The following is a 16,495-nucleotide window of genomic DNA, read 5'->3' on the forward strand; positions in this document are numbered from 1 at the left end:
CGTCCTATCGGATGATTCCCTTTGCATCAACTGAACATTATCTACATTATCTACATCATCTGTTGATACAACCCAATTCACCTTGGAGAGCTGATTAGGCCTCAAATACTCATCATTGCCATTTATCGCCTGCACTTTGTACCATGCTAACCTTGCCACGGTTACAGATAGTGCTTTCGGTTGTTGATCGACTTTGCTTTGGTCTATGTCTATAGGTTATAACTAATGTATAATGTAATGAGAAATCTTGATGACCTCTGTCTCGCTCAGAAACGATGATGTAATGTGAAACGTCTAGCAATAAGTGTAACAGGGTTGCAGTAGCAGAGTGGTAAGACCACATAAGGCGAGGCACGGTATCTGGATGGATCGAGCCAGAGCATCTGGGCTCCTAGCGCAGCTGCAGTCTTGCATTCCAGCCAACTATACAGCGGATCAAATCCCAGTCGCCGTCCTTACCAACCCAATCCGTGACAACAACTCCCGTCGCCGAGTCGCCAACGCTCAAGCCGTTGGGCCCCTTTCCATCGGCACCATGCCTCATGCACAGATACTCAATGATGGAGGGGTTGACTTTGGCGGCGATATTTTCAGGCCAGCAATTGGCATTGAAGAAGTTGCTGGCGGTTAGAAAGTTGACAAACAGCGGGTTGGGTTCACCACGCGGGTCGGCACGCTTTTCGGCGGCACGCTCGAGCTGTGCACGGGCGTATTCTATCTTCCTCTCGATGTTTGTGCTTTGGTCTATTTCGTAAAAATCCTGGACCCGAATGAGGCCGCTCCCTACAGTGCCGTCTTCACAGTTGTCGGGCCAGTGGGAACCATCAATTCCGAACCCGCGGCCATTGTGGCGTTTCCGGGCCGCCTCATCGTCGTGATAGCGACGCACCAGAAGGATGCGGCCACGGGCGGAACCGAGGTGGGGGATCTTGGTATCAGTGTACCAGCGGCTGGCAAATTCACCGGTGCAGTATCGACTGATGAGATGCTTGGACAGATCGGCGTCGCTGCCCTTGCCGGTGCCCTCGCGCTTCAGACTCATTATTAGGGCCTCTCTAGGGTTCGCATCCAGAAAGTCGTAGCACTCCTTCAGCAGGTCGTGCAGGTATTTGTTCCCGGTCAGGGACACTGGGAAGGCAGCATGGACCAGGACCAATTCGTCCGAGTCAGGCTGGACGCTGACACGTACGTCGAGAAAGCGGACGCCGTTGTCGAGCTGCTCGCGCACGCCGACGGCCTGACACCGCACGCTCGGCAGGGCCTTGTAGCAGGTCGGACTGTTGTGCGTGCCTGGGATGGACAGCATGGACAGCGGGCACTCGTCGCGCATCTGGGCCATCCAGTTGGAGAGCCCGCCGCTGCTGAAGATTGCCAGGTGGCCTTGGACGACGTGGTACACTACCGTGAACTCTGCAGGTGCGTCATCGGAGCCAGCGGTCCGGCGCATCACCAAGGTCCGGTGGCTCGGGCCCGGCGCATCGACGGACCAACAGTTGCCGGTGTTGGGCTCCTGGAAGTGGACGCGCAGGACCTCACGCTGGGGCTCGGCGGCACGGAATTCGCTCTCACGGCTCTCAAAGGGTCCGATCAAGGCGCTCCCGCAGTCGTCGGTGCTGGCAGGGTCCCCGGACTTGGGGACGACGCCGTAGTTCTCGGTGCTGTTGAAGATCCCCACGATCCTGCTCGTGACCTTTGCGAAGCCATTGGACCCGACTGCGTCGGCCTCGAAGCGCTCAATCCGCTTCAGCTCGAGGGGCGTGACTGTAAGGTTGCGGATGGTGAGGTTTGGCATTGTGGTTGGGGTGCTTTTGGTGTCGTTATCTCGGTTGGACAGCCTTAGGCAACACATGGCGATTTAAACTTGGCTCTCATTGCTGTGGCCTCTCTTTTTCTGTCTTGGCCACGCGAAACCACACCTGCCACTTTGGGAGTGGGGGATATGTTGGAAACATTCTGCATGTACTGTACTGTACTGTAGGTTCGATTGATTGATTGATGAATGAAAATCAAACACTTTGTGTTTCTTTTCTTCCTGCTTTCTTTTTCTTTTTTCTGTCATGCTATCCTCCACTTTTGTTCTTTCTTTTTATTTTATTTTTTATTTACGCCTCTCAATCGTCTCGTAAATCTTCGGAGAAGATCAATAAAAGCAACGCAACTAGCTACTGCTGAATATCCGTACAAGGTTTGTTCCTGGCTTGCTCACCTACTGTACCGTACCCATCCATGTCTTTGTCGATCAAGAAGGTTTCTTCAGCACACCCCCAAACAAAAAGAAAGGCGCTTTCGCCCGTCACATCTACCACTTTAACCTCCTCAGCCTTGTTCGAAAAGACAACAAACCTTCTAGGGTTTCGGCGTGACCCGACGTTAAAGACACGGGAAAAAACCCGATCACAAAAAATTCATCCCAAGTCTGGACTCTGCTTTCGGTCTTGTCCATCTCTACCTAGAATGCCCGGCTTGGCTGGGTGACAGCAGTTCGCTAATAGACTACCTACCTACCCTATAGTCTGCGCGCGACTCGGGCGGCCTAACCGATACAGCAGTGACCTATCAAGCCTAACTCTTTTAGTCCAAGCTTCTTAATTGCGTGGCTCATAGCGACCTGACGAATTTCGAATGTTAATCTAATCCAGTGGTCTTCCAAGCCTCTATCGATCTGGACTTGTTCAGCCCTTGTCTTGGCGGCTGTCTCTAATTATTTTTTGCTTCTTTCGCCCTTTCGGTATTTTTCATGTCATTTGAGGTCGTCCCAACCCTGGGCTTGATTGTGGCTTTCATAGCCACCCCGCCTATGATAGAATGTCTTTCTCCTTAGCTATTTTGTCAACGGCATACTGACGGACTTGTGGCCGATCCGATTGCAGAGATGTGGCCACGCCAGCAACAATCAGTCGACAGGTTATTACTGAGCAAAACCGATGCCTCGCTAAGTGGCGCCTCTAAACCTAGACTCACGAAAGCCATGCCACAACCTTGAGTCACGGCAATGGCGATTCCACGTGATAGGTATTTTGCTACTGTATCAACTAACTTACCTACCTAGGTACCTAAGGTAGGTACCTATTTTACCTACATCTCGAACGTTGACCCTCCCTCGTTGCCGGGCTACTCTGTTCTGATTTGTGCTCGGCCCTGCAAAAAATTCAAATATAGTATCAAAACATCGTCAGACCTAGGTACGGCGACAGACGACAAAACATCACAACCCACTTGACACGCAAAAGAGTTTAAGCATACGAATTGCCAAGATGGGCCGTCTGATGTTCTGTAAGCCGATAATTGTTAAAATACCAAATTTGGCCCCTGACTTGATCCTTCATTCTACAAAAATCTACTTTCAATCTCGTATTATTGGACCATCTCAGGTGTGCAGGGGGGCATAGGATGGCGTCCGGTGTTGGGCGAGAGTGGTCGAAGCGTATGAAATCGCCGGCGCCGTTCTCAAGTGTCGTGGACCAACGCTAAGGCACCCTAGAGGCAGCCGGTTTGAAAACGTACTCCATCATCTTACCCACTGAAAAGGCTCCCCTCGACTAGAGTAAGATGCCCCTCGTCTCAATTTGTGCGGCGCCCCCTAATGTCAGGTACCCTACCGCTCATTAGCTCTCACATCCTCGGATGCTGTGATGGATGAGGTCGGACGAAGATGCAGCTCAGCTCTTCTTTTTTGCATGCTAGGTTCCTCTGCTCGTTTGGGGGATTTTGCGTTTTCGTCCCATCAACCAGAAATCACTTCTGACAGACAAGTTACTTACGCATGCTCTGGGTTTATTTGAGGTAACCAACGCTCATCCGTGAGCTTTCAACGGGTGCACAAAGGGCCTTTCCTACACCAGCACGCAGGGGAAATCAGGCCAACGGTCTTGACGGACACTTAGCGCGCTGAAATTACAAGGCTGTCCGCATGGCTCCTACGGGCTTTGACTATTCGATGCTTGCCAAAGATTTGCACGTTAGTTGCCACCGGTTCCCTCAGGGTTATCTTCTTGTGCATAACTCACCTCCCATACCTATGGCGTCAAGCGCCACTCGATCCGCGTTCACGCCATGGCCCAAAGGACTCGATCGTACTCATTTACCCAAGTGGATGGAGCTGGAGGGGGCTACGCCGGTGTGCGCCGCGGCGACATCCTCCGCGCCTTTGTCACCCACTGTGACATGGTTATGTTGCGCTTGGCCCTTTTTTTCTCCTTCCACGCCTCACCTGGAGTTCACTACAGGGCGAAAGCCATAGATGGTAGAAAGGTCTTTCCGCTAAGACCGCTTGTGGAAAAGAAACCCGAACGCACGGTGAAGCCATCGTTGGTTGATCATTTCGTTTTACACGCCCCTATGCTCATTTTGTTTGCTACCCGTTGTGTTTGGTACAAAATCCTCATGCAACCACCCGACTTCCCCCGCGCCATATTTTCCCCTCTTGCTCTGCTTCCTCTTTTGTTCCTTTGTCCATATACTTCAACTACATGATCAACTTTTCTTCTTCATTCTATCAACTGTTGTGTGACTCAAGTCTACCCAACGAGCGGATTTAAACATTGGTCTTCTATAATTAGACGACCAAGACATACACACCGACAGAGGCATACAGCTTTCTTCCGTGGCTGCGGATCTTTCTGTTCTTTATCTGGCCTGCTTTCTTTAGTGATTTATCTTTTTAGTACTCTAATGTAAGTGGTTTTTGCTTTTCTCAAGCCACTCAACTACATCCATGATCCAGTCAGCTAACATACTTGTCACTTATCAGTTGATACTGAGGGCAGAGTGAGGACTGCACCTAAATCTAACTAGGGTTGAAGCATCCCATCACCCAGTATCGCCTCTTCAGGCATCTATCACAAAAGAGTTCGAAAGCCTCAGCTTAGTGGACTATATTCTCTTCTTACTCACAAGTCGATAAAATGGGTGGCACATTCTTTATCAGCTGGGAGCTATGGCAGCAGATGACCTTTGTAAGATGCTCTCAGGATATCAGTCGGCGCCACCAGCAGTCTCACTAACATACCAACACAGGTTTTGGCTTGCGCAATTTGCGTCGTCATCTTTGCTGGTCTCTGCAAGCTCACATGGCAAAGTAGATATATGAAGAAGCAGGAGGTGCTTGATGAGGAGAAGCGTGCAAGGTTGCTTGAGATGCGCAAGACGGGTTTACAAACTAAGCGTACTGGCGACATTCCCTTTGGTGTTCGGGCCACACAAGCTGGTATCGAGATTGAAGGCATCTGGGTATCGAGGCCGTCGACCCCGAACCCCAACGCCAGCTCTACCGCCCTCAACAACCCTGCATCCATCGGCGTCACCCCCAACCCTCTCGCCAAGAACAAGTCACTCGACCCCAAGTCGGCAGCTGGCCCGGGCCGTATCCGGATGCCTTCGGGTTACATCTCGCCGGCCGCCAGGTCGCCGACGTCCCCAGGCCACTTGGATGGCCCTCCCGATCTGAGCAGGAACAAGTCGACTCATCAGCGAAGCGACAGCGGCCTCAATAGCGATGCCCTTCGCATGTTGGAAGGCAAGCCACCCCACCAGCCCACCAACAACGCGACCTACGTGCCCAGGTCTTCGGCCCCGGATACCCGTCAGCGTTCCAAGTCCCAGCCGCGCCAGCAGGGACGGTCACACTCTCGGCAGCGCGGTTCCGACTCTTCCAACGACGACGGTTACGGCGCTGAGACCCCTAGCCCGACTAGGGGCCAGTACATGTACGCGGCATCAGCGGGACCCTCGCGCAACGCATCGGCCGTAAACCTCTCGTCTTACGCCGCCACCTCTTCAGGACACCCGACGATCCCCAACTTCCCGCTCTCTTCACCGGAGCGGGAGCCCTGGAATTCGGGCTACGCCGCTAGCGAAACTCAGCTGCCGCTGCTGTCAAACGCGGACGCCATCTCGATGCCCGAGCCAACATTTGGTCCGGGTGAGGCCCACTACAGCAACAAGCCGCGACCTGGTCTACAGAAGAGGTAATAAGGAAAGCGTATAAAGTGTTATTCTGTTGCATGAAACAAAGAAACAAACAAAAAAACAACGCATGGCATTTGGACAAAAAGTGCACGGATGGCGATTCATCTTTAGATACACACCAGTATTACATCACGATGTATCTGGGCTTTCCTTTCTCTATCTTCTCCTCTTTTTTTCTTCTTTTTGCTTTGCTCCTTTTCTTGCATATACCTCTCAAACGGTGGTTATTGTTTAAGGGCGGTAATGTGGGTTGAACCAAAACACGGAGCATACTTTCTCTCTCTCTCTCTCTTTCTTTTTCATCTTACCCCCTCAAACTAGACATACAAACAAAGCCTAGCATAATGTCGAGATTATTTACTGACTAGAAGAGAAAAAAAAAAGCATCTGGTCTGCATCGTAAAACACCTGATTTGCCCCTTTCTGAATGTGACGTAAAGCAAGTCTCGCAGCTCAACAGCCGGACCAGCGTGTTCAGCGTACCTAACGCTAGACGGTCGCTGTACCGGTTCAACCCCCTTAGCTTCGTTGCGTACACGCATGACGTTGACAACTTCTTCATCGCCATCGGGTAATTCGTACAGCACCAACGCTAGATCCAATCCGAACCCTGAACCGAGTCGACGTCGCTGACGTGTCTATTGAGTAGATCTCGCCAAAAATCATTCTGGCGATCCTCTCTCTTCTCTTGTGCGTGTATTTTTTTCTGCATAGTTTCACTATAGATGGCAATTTCTTGTTTGTGACTTGTTGGTGATTGCCTCCTTTATTTTTCATCCCTTTTTTTTTGTTTACAGTCTCGAAACTGAACAGTTTCTTGTCCGTCCCTTTTCGCGGGCTGCATCCGTATTCAGGGCCTGGAACTAGTCTAGAGGAGGACCGGAGATATTCCCGTGGGCTGACTTTTTTTTTGCCCAAGTAGCGTTGCTGGGTGTTTTTCTAGCATCTTTCTTAGGATCTATTGGTAAAACGAAGCATCCTTGTATCAATCACCAAAGGTGCGACTGTGCCTGCTTGGAGAAGCCATCTGCGCCCCAGAGTCTCAAATTCATGTCATAATACTAATGATAAGGACATGATTGTTTTCATTTTTGCTTACTCCGTTGAAACGGACTAATGTACCGTCTTTAAAAGAAGGGTCCGGACTAGACTTAGGTCTAGTTCTAACATAGAGCCAATCGTCCTCAAATCCTCCAACCAAACCCGACACCTGAATGTGCCATTTTCCCCCCCTCTCTCTCTCATTCATTGCTCAAAGCAACTAAAAAAATACCGAAAACGCTGCCCTGAACCAATAATCCCACATTCGTGATGCTGACATGAGTGAATATTAAAATCTGAAAATCCAAAGTAATGCACTAATCGAACGAACACAAGGGGGTGCAGGCTCTAAGCGTTTTCGTGACTGGAAGCACAATGCTGTACCGTACACCAGCATGCAATCGTGATTTTCGTGAATCGTCCAGTGAGATGACAAATTATGTCTCCAATTTGTGCGTGCAGAAGCTCAGCTTTATGCTTTTGCCCTCCATGCTCATAACTTTTTGTTTTGTTTTTGTTTTTGTGACGCGCCGTAAAAATCCCGTCATTATTAGCGACGAGACGAAGCTCTTGATGATCTGTCACCACACGCACTAGAAGACCGTGAAGATCGACCGCTGCGGTAGCCCCGGTTAGATTTCCGCGGCTCCCTGAAGAACAACCCGACCGCGGTGCCAAGAAGGCGGAACGGAAGGGACAAAAGAGATTTTGTTATATGAACCGGTAAGAATAATAGTCCCAGGGTCTGCTCGCTAGTAGTGCGCAGGAGGCTCGGACGTGGACGACAAGATTTGGCTGCGTGTGCTGCAACCGTGATGGCGTCCTCAATGCGCCTATCCAGCAAGTGAAGTCTGTTGTCTACTTGCACAGCGAGGACAATATATTTCTTCTCGAACTGCCTGACTGTGCGATACAGAGCCTTTACTTCTGGTTGTATTTGAGTCTTGGCGTCTCGCAGGATCGCCTCCCTGCGCTGAGAGGTAGCCTCGGAAACGGCATCTGTATCATCTGCCGTGGCGCGTGCCTCGAGCTGATCAATACGCTCCGAGAGGTGATCAAGCTGCAGGGCGATAGACTGGGGCTCCGATTCGAGGAAAGGGTTTGACGCCACGATGCGCTGCATATGCCAGGTACGCGACTCGAACAGATGGAGCAAATGCCTGACTGGTCGGATTTCGGCAGCCAGTATGAAGATGGCTAGGTTGTAGTCCGAAACCAGACCCTCAGATGGCCTGCTGAGCTGGCTCCTGATCACATGCAACAAAATTGCTCCAAGGACAGGAAATGCAAAGCAAGACACCAACGCAAAAGTCTCATGAAGGCGGAGTTCGGCCATCGCCCGCTTTTGGCGTTCGGTGAGCTTGCGTGCATCCGGGGAAGTCTTTTTCCTCTTTCCTAGACGGGCGCGAGTGCGAGGTTTGAATGAATACTCGTCGTCGTCCATGGATTCTCTATCTTCACATGATATTTCATCATCTTGGTCTGAAGAGTCATGCACGACGTCTGGGACCTGGTCGACCAGTCTAATCTCCTGAGCTAGTTGATACCATGTCCCTACAACAGATATATATGTCAACAAATAAGCCGATGCGACAAGCCCAAGGCCTGTTTTAGAGTATGTACCTGAAGCTTACATGGTTTCGTGATGGCAGCGTGAAGGATCACGGCAGCCAGGGCAAGTAGCAGGGCATCTGTGACAAAATCACTCCCGTTCTTGAATAGTAGACCAGCGATGGCCGGAAGGAGAGCAAGTACCAGGGGTATCGACTGCCAGTTGAGGACTTGTTGTCGTATCGGCTTGTCGAAGGTTTCGGGAGGAAAGTCGGGCCCTAAGCTCCTGATGTCAAAAGTATCGGGATCCGACGAGGAGTAGCGGCGCCTGTGGTGGTCGAAACCGTTACCATTCTCGGGCGACGGCTCACCGGCGGTTCCAATATTTGATCGTCGTCGATGCGGACCACCGTTTGTCCCATGGCCATTTCCGTTTCCGTTTCCGTTTCCATTTGCGGACCGCCTAAGGCCGGGGCCGGGAGGGGCGGCGGAAAGCAGGGGCGGCGGCGGAGCTGCAGATGTGGATGCGATGGTCGGCATCTTTTCAGCAAGGCGTGCTTATGCTGCTTATGCCTGTGCCTGCCTGCACCTGAACCGTATGTACTGTAGGTACTTGGCAAGGAGATGAACGGACAGTTTGATCCTTGTCAGAATCCGCTCGCAGCATGCGCGCACTCTGTTTGTGATTTTCAAGTGAAAAGATACGAAAGTAGACAGCTTGTTTGTGTTAGCTGCGAGTTAATTGTCAGTGACGCAATACAAATTGCTACTCTGTTGTGTTTGCCGTACAGCTGTGTTGACCAACCGCCGAGGTACGAGGTCTTTTTGCAGTCAGGTACTATCGTAAGAATCGCGTCATGGTGTTGCGCATAAGGGAGAAAATGAACCACAAACACAGACAGACAGACAGAGAGACAGACACACACACACACACGACAAAAAAAAGGGACGAAAACACCTCGAGGCAAGTAGTTAGACGATTAGTATTGTCTGTTTGTTTGTCTTGCTTCTCTCCTCGCAATTGACTTGACACCTGACGGAACGGAGCTTCGGCGGGGCTTGGGCAATTTGTGGCTTGAAGGTTTGGCCTTAGCATCTACTAGTTCGATTTGGCAACCGCCACCCAGCTGCATGCTTAAGAGGTAAAGAGGGAGGTCCTGCGAAGCAACCACGTGAGGTACCAACGGTAGGTAAGGCAGCTCAATTAAGCTCGGCAAGCTCTCAGGTCGACAACCTACCTTACCTACGTGGTAAAGTCTTGTTGTCGGCCTCTCATGTTTTGTGCGTTGTACATGAGACGAACCAGATTACAAATTAAACCGCTGCCGGTTCTTGGATCATCACCATCGCATGGACTGCATGCGAGGCGGCAGGCAAGGCAGGGAAATGTTTGTTGGGACCAGCCCAAAGAAGCAAAACAACCAGCGCATCAGGTTGCTGGGCACCTACTGTAGGTTAGTTGTTAGTACTAATCTGCTGGTAGACAAGCACATTCCGTACTATATCGTACCTGAAAAACACACGTGCGGTTTGTGTGGTGCGGTGATCAGTTGAGTGTCTGACGATTCACCTAGCAGCTAGGTACCTTAGGTTAGGCCAAAGCTAGGGCTGGATGAAGGTTTTGTCCCATGGAGGAGGTTAGGTGGAAGGGAAGAAAATAAAAAGACCTTATTCGTCCATCCCCCTTTCCGGACTACGGAGTACTATCGTTGCCTGCCAATGCCCGCTGCATCTTCGTTTTTTTGCAAGGTTTTGCAAGATTTCTTTTCCCAGACGGGACGAGCCAGAATCCTAGTCTATCAAACCCGGTAGTCACTTTTCACCCATCCCCCGGTCATTTCCGACTTTATGCTAACCGTACATGATCGATATGCAATATGCAAGGGAAATCTTTGTCCGCATTGACCAACAGCTTACCGGCAACTCTACCCATTGTTGACTCTTTTTTTTTTGTTGCATGTTTATTTTCCCCCCACATTTGATCGTTAACTCTCGTATCTTGCTTGATTAAGGCTTTTCGTGATCGTGGCCTTCTTTTCGACACTTGCTGTTTCTAGAGCTAAAACAAGGTAGGGGCGAGGATTGACTAGTGAAAGCAAGCTGGAGTTCGTCCTAAGCGATGGGATAACAGATGTAACTGCTCAAGTCATGATTCGCCAATGATGCTGTTTGTACTCCGTATAGCGTGCATCACAATATTCCAACGCGCCTGTGCGCCCTATCCACCTTACAACCTTGACATTTAGCCCCAGTCAAGCCTAGGGAGGAAAAAAAAAAAAAAAAAAAAAAAAAAGAGTACCCAATATTAACAGCATTTTAAGCCTCGGAAGTAGAGTACGAAGAACAGGTCCACTCACTTTATGTACATTGGCCATATGTGGGTATGAAGCACTATAACAAGTACGAATTTGTGCATTTTGATCAACTACTGAAACTAATTAAGAAAATAGAGAAAGAAAGAAGAACGGCCAGAATCTTGAATCTAGAACCTAGTCTAGTACGGAGCTAGATGTAGAACGTGGTAAAGAGAGCCAAAATCCAAAGCACAAGACAAGACGTGCATTCTTCTTGACACGTCTTGCATCTCCATCGTTTATGTGTTAGGCGATGCTACCCCCTGGTCGTTACCACATGGCATGATGGCTCACCGTATATACTTTAAGGGTGCCCGGACCGCTCGCTACTCCGTACATGCCCACCCAGCAAAGATTGGGGTGGAGGCCTTACTAGCGCCGCGGCCCATCTTTTCCAGTCATCTGGTTCACCAAGTGTATCGTAGCAGTCGTCTTCTGCTCTGACAGACAATACAGAATCTGTTTGGGGGCTCAAAAAGGTGATGCACGCTGTACTGGAACAAGGAGGGAGGGAGGCATGGCATGGCAGGACAAGGTAAGGCAGGCAATGCATACTACGCAACTACGGTACGACTTGGTAACAGGAATGACAAGGGGAGCTGAGTAGCAGCTGAAAAGATGCGATGAGTGCAAGGAATGCTCTATTGTATAAGCAGGCAGGCTGGACAGGACCCTGCTGTTTCGGATACGGTCCTGGATCCAGCTGGGGAGAAAAATCGATTACCGTAATTCATTCCTCCTGTTGCCAAATGTGAATGATGTGAATTTGATCAAAGTCGAATTGAAGATATTCAGAGCGGAATGTTCATGTCTGGTCTCCAATCGGTGGCCCAAGATAGACTGCACATCGTCGCTAAGGTGGCCAGCCATCCCCTGATTGTCTGCAGCGCCGATGTCCATGTAACCCAACGCACTCCATTTCACACCCGCAATTTCGCCCTCGCTAGACTGGAGAAGGACGACTGTGACGAGAACGCAAACGATAACGGGTGCGACCAGAAAGAAGAAACCAGACGGCGACAACGACAGCGACACCAACGTCGACAGCGTCAGCAGAGACGACTAATAAAGTCTGTCAATTTTTTTTTGAGTTTTCTACCTCGCGTCGAAAACATTGCAAAGCAACGGCATAATTGTCATCTTTGCACCTGTGGCCAAAAATCTACCATTCGCCCGATCAATCAGCCAATTGACGCCAGCCAGCCGTCTCCTAATCTGGCGCATGCCCACAGGTGCCTGCCTCGGACAGTAGTTTTAATAAGCAGCCGTCTGAGCGCCAGCGTCAGTGAGGTCGTTTCGGCGGCCGCCACTGAAGGTAATTTCCTCCCACGGATCCAATCGCCGCCCCAAGTGCTTCTCGATCTGCGCAATCGCCCACCTTGAAAGTGGAAGCGTCGTCGTCGTCGTCGCCATCGCAGCAGAAGCAGAAGCAGCAGCAGCAGCACCATCTCCAGTACCATCAGCAGCAGCAGCACAGTGCTGCCCACTACGTCCTGCAGCCGCCCTTCCGCAACCGCGCGGCGAACCCTTCTGGCCCGCCACTGCTACCTCTGCATCGGCTGACTGCCTCCCGGCTCTGGAACCCGACCAACTCGACTCCCCGCGAGCTCGAGAGCCGACCCCGTCGCCCATCTACTCCCCCGCCGCCTGCTGTGCCACTGTCGCACCCTGTCCTCCACGCTATCGCACCGACCGATCCTGCGGACCTCGTGTCCACCGCCGCAGGGGAACACCCGCTACTCACCCTCCCCGAACTGCGCCAGACTCGCCATTCGACTTCGACCCGTGCCAGTTTGCAGATCGAAAAGGCAGGGAGCGATTGTCGCGTCAGCCTGCCCGGTTCGCTGCGACACTCGTACGACGACAAGGGCGCTGCGTCCTCTTTGAACACAAGCGCGCAAACAGACTCTGGATCTGTGCCCATAAACAAAGAAGCAACTTGTGAACAAGGCCAGCCACCTACGAGCCCGCGGCGGTGGCCGAACTCGGCGTTGGCATCTCTGAACCCAACACCTGAGTTCTTTCCAGTCGACACACTGGATAAGGGGAAAGGGAGAGAAATAATGAATAGCCCGGACGAAGGCCCAGGGAGGCAGCCACCTAGAGATGGAGATGTGGAGAGAGGACCGGACGTACTGTTGAGTCCAGACGAGCCTCGTCGGTCTATGGTATCTGGTATCGGGTCGGCAATATCCTCGGATAACTCCTCGATTATGGGTGACCCGGATCAACCAATCGATGCCGGTGAAGAATGGGGCCCGCAGCACCCTTGCTACCCTCACCTGAACCCTCACGTCCCTGTCGACTCCCCCGAGTACTCAAAAACTCGCATCATCAGGATCCGTAGGGACTGGCTGCTCGAGGGCGATCTGGCCCCGACTTTCTCAAATCTTTACCCCGAAATCCTGGACCCGGCTGGCCTTTCGGAGCAAGAGTTTCGACGGATAATAGAAAAACTCAACGGAGAGTTGATACCCATCTTCAACCCATACAGCTGGAGGAATCTTTTTGACGGCTTCATGGGTGTCGTCACGGGCTGGCTTTGGGAAGATCTTGGTCTCACGGGTGCCAAAATCCGTCTAAAGAAGCTTGAGCAATGGATAGAGAAATGGAATGCCGATATGGAAAAGACTACAGGTTCAGAGGATGGAGTCATACCTCCCATGCTGATCCCATTACGCCAGACTGCATACATGAGTGTAAGTTGCCCTAGGGTATATAAAAGCATCGACCGATGTGACTCTGCTGACATGCAAGCTGTATTAGTTGGACATTCGGATCGGCGATCCTGAGATCGCTCCCGCTCAAGGACCCTTACCCGAGACTCCTGTAGAATCAGGGCCGGGGATATCATCAGAACCAGAAGCACCAGCACCTGATGAAGGGCCCTCATGATTCGACAGACAGCCGTACTAGGCTGGCTGTATGAGCCCAAACACAAAGCAAAACCCCTTCCACTAAATTGGCGGGTTTTGTCTTTTACTAATGGAATTTCCTCTGAGACATATTGTCACCCTTCTTCGATTAACCTTATGAAATGACTTCACGGAGATACCCAATCACCCCATGCACTCCCATCCTCACAAATACTTCTTGTCCAATACTACTTGGCTATAAGATGCCTTTAATACCTTTTTTTTTTTTTCATTTAACCTTCTCCGGATGTATTTCAGGCACTATCCGTGCTGTAATTTATGTTTTTCACCCTCTGTTTTCACGTTTAATCTAGCATATGGAAAGGCGTACACTCTGGTCGGCCTTCTTTTGTTTGGGGCCTCCATCGCATTACTATCTGCGCAGTTTTTGTCTATTTTGGGAGGTTCACTCGGTAGCAGTCTCGTTTTGTCTGTCGCTTATCGGCATGACCGTCGAGGTCCGGCATGGCTTAGATGAAGAAGCTCGCGCACATTATATACCTCTGATGTTTGAAAGTGTTCATTTTGTGGAATTGTCTGATCAAAATGTTTGAACCACGCCTCACATCATTTGAACATGCGAAGCTTTTGGCAAGGCCAGCAAAGACGCTTTGTCACGCGTCCGCTCGTGTTTGCCCTGAACCTGTGGGACGATGATAGTAACCCTTGGCCGGAACCTTTCACCAAGACATCCAAATGATGGTAGTTTGGACTAGGGTTCAAGGGCCACAGGCACAACAGAGGAAAAGTTGTGATGAAGCGCTTCCTTTTTATTCTCAAGGTGGCATCCAAAGTATTCTGCGGTTTACTGGTAGGCATTTAAAAAGCCACGCGTGATGAAGTTCAGTGGCTTAGCTATCTATACAATTTTCTTCTCATTCTTCTTGTATATCCCTACTATTCTGTGAAAGTTTTAACTGTGTATTTTTGCCGGTATGATCCATACTTGGCGGGCCAAAATCCAGACTCGATAAGCACGGAAACCCTGTTGCTGAATTTCATTTAGTATATTGCGGCACTTCCCTGTCTCTTTTGTCTCAAAGAAATACAAAACTTCGCTGAAAGTCGCTCGCCCGCATGAGCGACAGACTCCTATTGACAAGCGGGCCACATCTATGTTCAAGGGGAGAGGCGTGTACTCATGGCTTTGAGTGTGCCGCATCATGCGTATATAACCAGTGCAAAGATCCACAGCAGAAAAGTATGAGCCGCTTATCAACTCCTTCCGAGCTTCTCGAGACAAATATACGAAGTTCCCCGGGGACCTCGAGACGGTTTGGACTGGGGCGAGCTATTACCGATACACTCACCGTCGACTTTGATCAGACTCTCGACGAATATCCTCCTGATACAACTGCAGTCAGCTCTCGCACAGGGACTAGCATGTACAAGTGTCCGCTGTACCAAAATTCCAGGACGGGAGCTTTCGGTTTCCGATCACGCAGAGTACCTAAGTCGAGGACTTTGGCCATATGAGCTCATCGCCAAGTTTTATACGCTGGCTTCCGATACAGGCAAGGGACATCGGCTTAGAAAAGAACACTTCTTCTTCATGCCTGGCCGAAAATTGAACACGTCCTGCTTGCCACTCCTGGGTACAATACAGCCTGGAGGTCATATCATGGTGATTTGAAAACCTGTTGGTGGTATGGGAGATTCAAAGTCCATGTCTAACGAACATGTTTTACATATTGGTACCCTTGGGTCAAGTCGAATCTGAAGAGGGTTTTCCTGTGTGAACATGCATACGCGTTGACTGATTTCCTCTCATATCTTGTGCTTTTTTTTTTTTTTTTTTTTTTTTTTTTTTTTTTTTTTTTTTTTTTTTTTTTTTTTTTTTTTTTTTTTTTGGGTAGAGTATGTGTGCATCTTGCTTCTAGAAACACGACAAGATATGAAATTTAGGACTTGTCACTTACAGCCCTACTCTTGCGTTTATCTCTTTTAACATTCTAGAAGATAGGCTTAAATATTAACAGTGAATCCACCACAATGTCTTGCAGAGTTTTGCCCACCAGTGTGTATAAACCTGCTTGGTCTCCTTGTCTTGGGTGGTGTCGAATCGGACGACAGGCAACCTACCTATGCGATTCGCTGTCCTACGCCACATACTAATTTGTCAGCAGTTTAAATTGAATATAAAGGCAACATCAGCAGTCCAGATGAGATATTCCAGATCTATACATCTTCGTGGTGCGTATCAATGTCTAACTGCCTCCTCAACGCTCATCATAAAAGCGGGGCTTTGATGGTGTTCCTTCCTTTGCTGAGAACCTCCTCGCATGCCTGGTATAAAAGGTCACGGGATACCTATCAACGAAACAGGCAGCCTGGCAGACAAAAACAAGAAAAACTCGATAAAAATGAGCAAAAAAATGCAAAAGAAATAGCAATTTCTGGTTTCGATCCAGAGACCTCCGGGTTATGAGCCCGGCGCGCTTCCCCTGCGCCAAATTGCTTGTTGCTTGTTGATGACCTCCGAATACGTTTGCTTGACTATAAAGGGAATTAAGCTGAGATATTTTGACACAATATTTCTAGCTGTACAAATTGCAATCATTCTCCCTGTCTTCTCGGGAATGAAGTGAAACATGCTAACGTACGGGTTTTACAGCTTGCTACCTTGGCATCAAGTCCAATCTCAACAGGGTTTGCTTATGACGATGC

The 16,495-nt window shown here is 50.0% G+C and overlaps 5 protein-coding genes across 5 annotated transcripts; 3 read left to right on the plus strand and 2 right to left on the minus strand.

Annotated features, from left to right (window-relative positions):
* Window positions 1–391: 391 nt before the first annotated feature.
* PgNI_04685 (uncharacterized protein) lies at window positions 392–1,792 on the minus strand (the record flags this gene model as incomplete). Its single annotated transcript, XM_031124729.1, has 1 exon — window positions 392–1,792. One exon carries the CDS (start codon window positions 1,790–1,792, stop codon window positions 392–394), a length of 1,401 nt encoding a protein of 466 aa, XP_030984515.1.
* An 851-nt stretch (window positions 1,793–2,643) lies between these two features.
* Window positions 2,644–6,302, plus strand: PgNI_04686 (uncharacterized protein). The gene is made up of 6 exons (XM_031124730.1): window positions 2,644–3,058; window positions 3,160–3,424; window positions 3,482–3,544; window positions 3,784–4,673; window positions 4,751–4,955; window positions 5,017–6,302. The coding sequence occupies exons 5-6, from the start codon at window positions 4,905–4,907 to the stop codon at window positions 5,968–5,970; spliced, it is 1,005 nt and encodes a 334-aa protein (XP_030984518.1). The 5' UTR covers window positions 2,644–3,058; window positions 3,160–3,424; window positions 3,482–3,544; window positions 3,784–4,673; window positions 4,751–4,904; the 3' UTR covers window positions 5,971–6,302.
* A 738-nt stretch (window positions 6,303–7,040) lies between these two features.
* PgNI_04687 (uncharacterized protein) lies at window positions 7,041–9,099 on the minus strand (the record flags this gene model as incomplete). Its single annotated transcript, XM_031124731.1, has 2 exons — window positions 7,041–8,562; window positions 8,643–9,099. The coding sequence occupies 2 exons, from the start codon at window positions 9,097–9,099 to the stop codon at window positions 7,559–7,561; spliced, it is 1,461 nt and encodes a 486-aa protein (XP_030984517.1). The 3' UTR covers window positions 7,041–7,558.
* Window positions 9,100–11,198: 2,099 nt separating this feature from the next.
* PgNI_04688 (uncharacterized protein) lies at window positions 11,199–11,520 on the plus strand (the record flags this gene model as incomplete). Its single annotated transcript, XM_031124732.1, is given in 2 exon segments — window positions 11,199–11,318; window positions 11,329–11,520. The coding sequence occupies 2 exon segments, from the start codon at window positions 11,199–11,201 to the stop codon at window positions 11,518–11,520; spliced, it is 312 nt and encodes a 103-aa protein (XP_030984514.1).
* A 194-nt stretch (window positions 11,521–11,714) lies between these two features.
* Window positions 11,715–14,323, plus strand: PgNI_04689 (uncharacterized protein; the record flags this gene model as incomplete). The annotated part of the gene is given in 5 exon segments (XM_031124733.1): window positions 11,715–11,902; window positions 11,913–11,961; window positions 12,099–12,228; window positions 12,300–13,612; window positions 13,680–14,323. 5 exon segments carry the CDS (start codon window positions 11,715–11,717, stop codon window positions 13,806–13,808), a joined length of 1,809 nt encoding a protein of 602 aa, XP_030984513.1. The 3' UTR covers window positions 13,809–14,323.
* Window positions 14,324–16,495: the final 2,172 nt, after the last annotated feature.

This window comes from Pyricularia grisea (assembly GCF_004355905.1).
Source record: "Pyricularia grisea strain NI907 chromosome Unknown Pyricularia_grisea_NI907_Scaffold_2, whole genome shotgun sequence".
Taxonomy (NCBI): Eukaryota; Fungi; Ascomycota; class Sordariomycetes; order Magnaporthales; family Pyriculariaceae; genus Pyricularia; species Pyricularia grisea.

Excerpts from the sequence above, each read along its gene's own strand:
- PgNI_04686 (XM_031124730.1), top strand. The coding sequence starts at position 4,905 with ATGGGTGGCACATTCTTTATCAGCTGGGAGCTATGGCAGCAGATGACC. Across the intron at positions 4,956-5,016 it reads TATGGCAGCAGATGACCTTT|GTTTTGGCTTGCGCAATTTG; the intron begins GTAAGATGCTCT and ends ATACCAACACAG.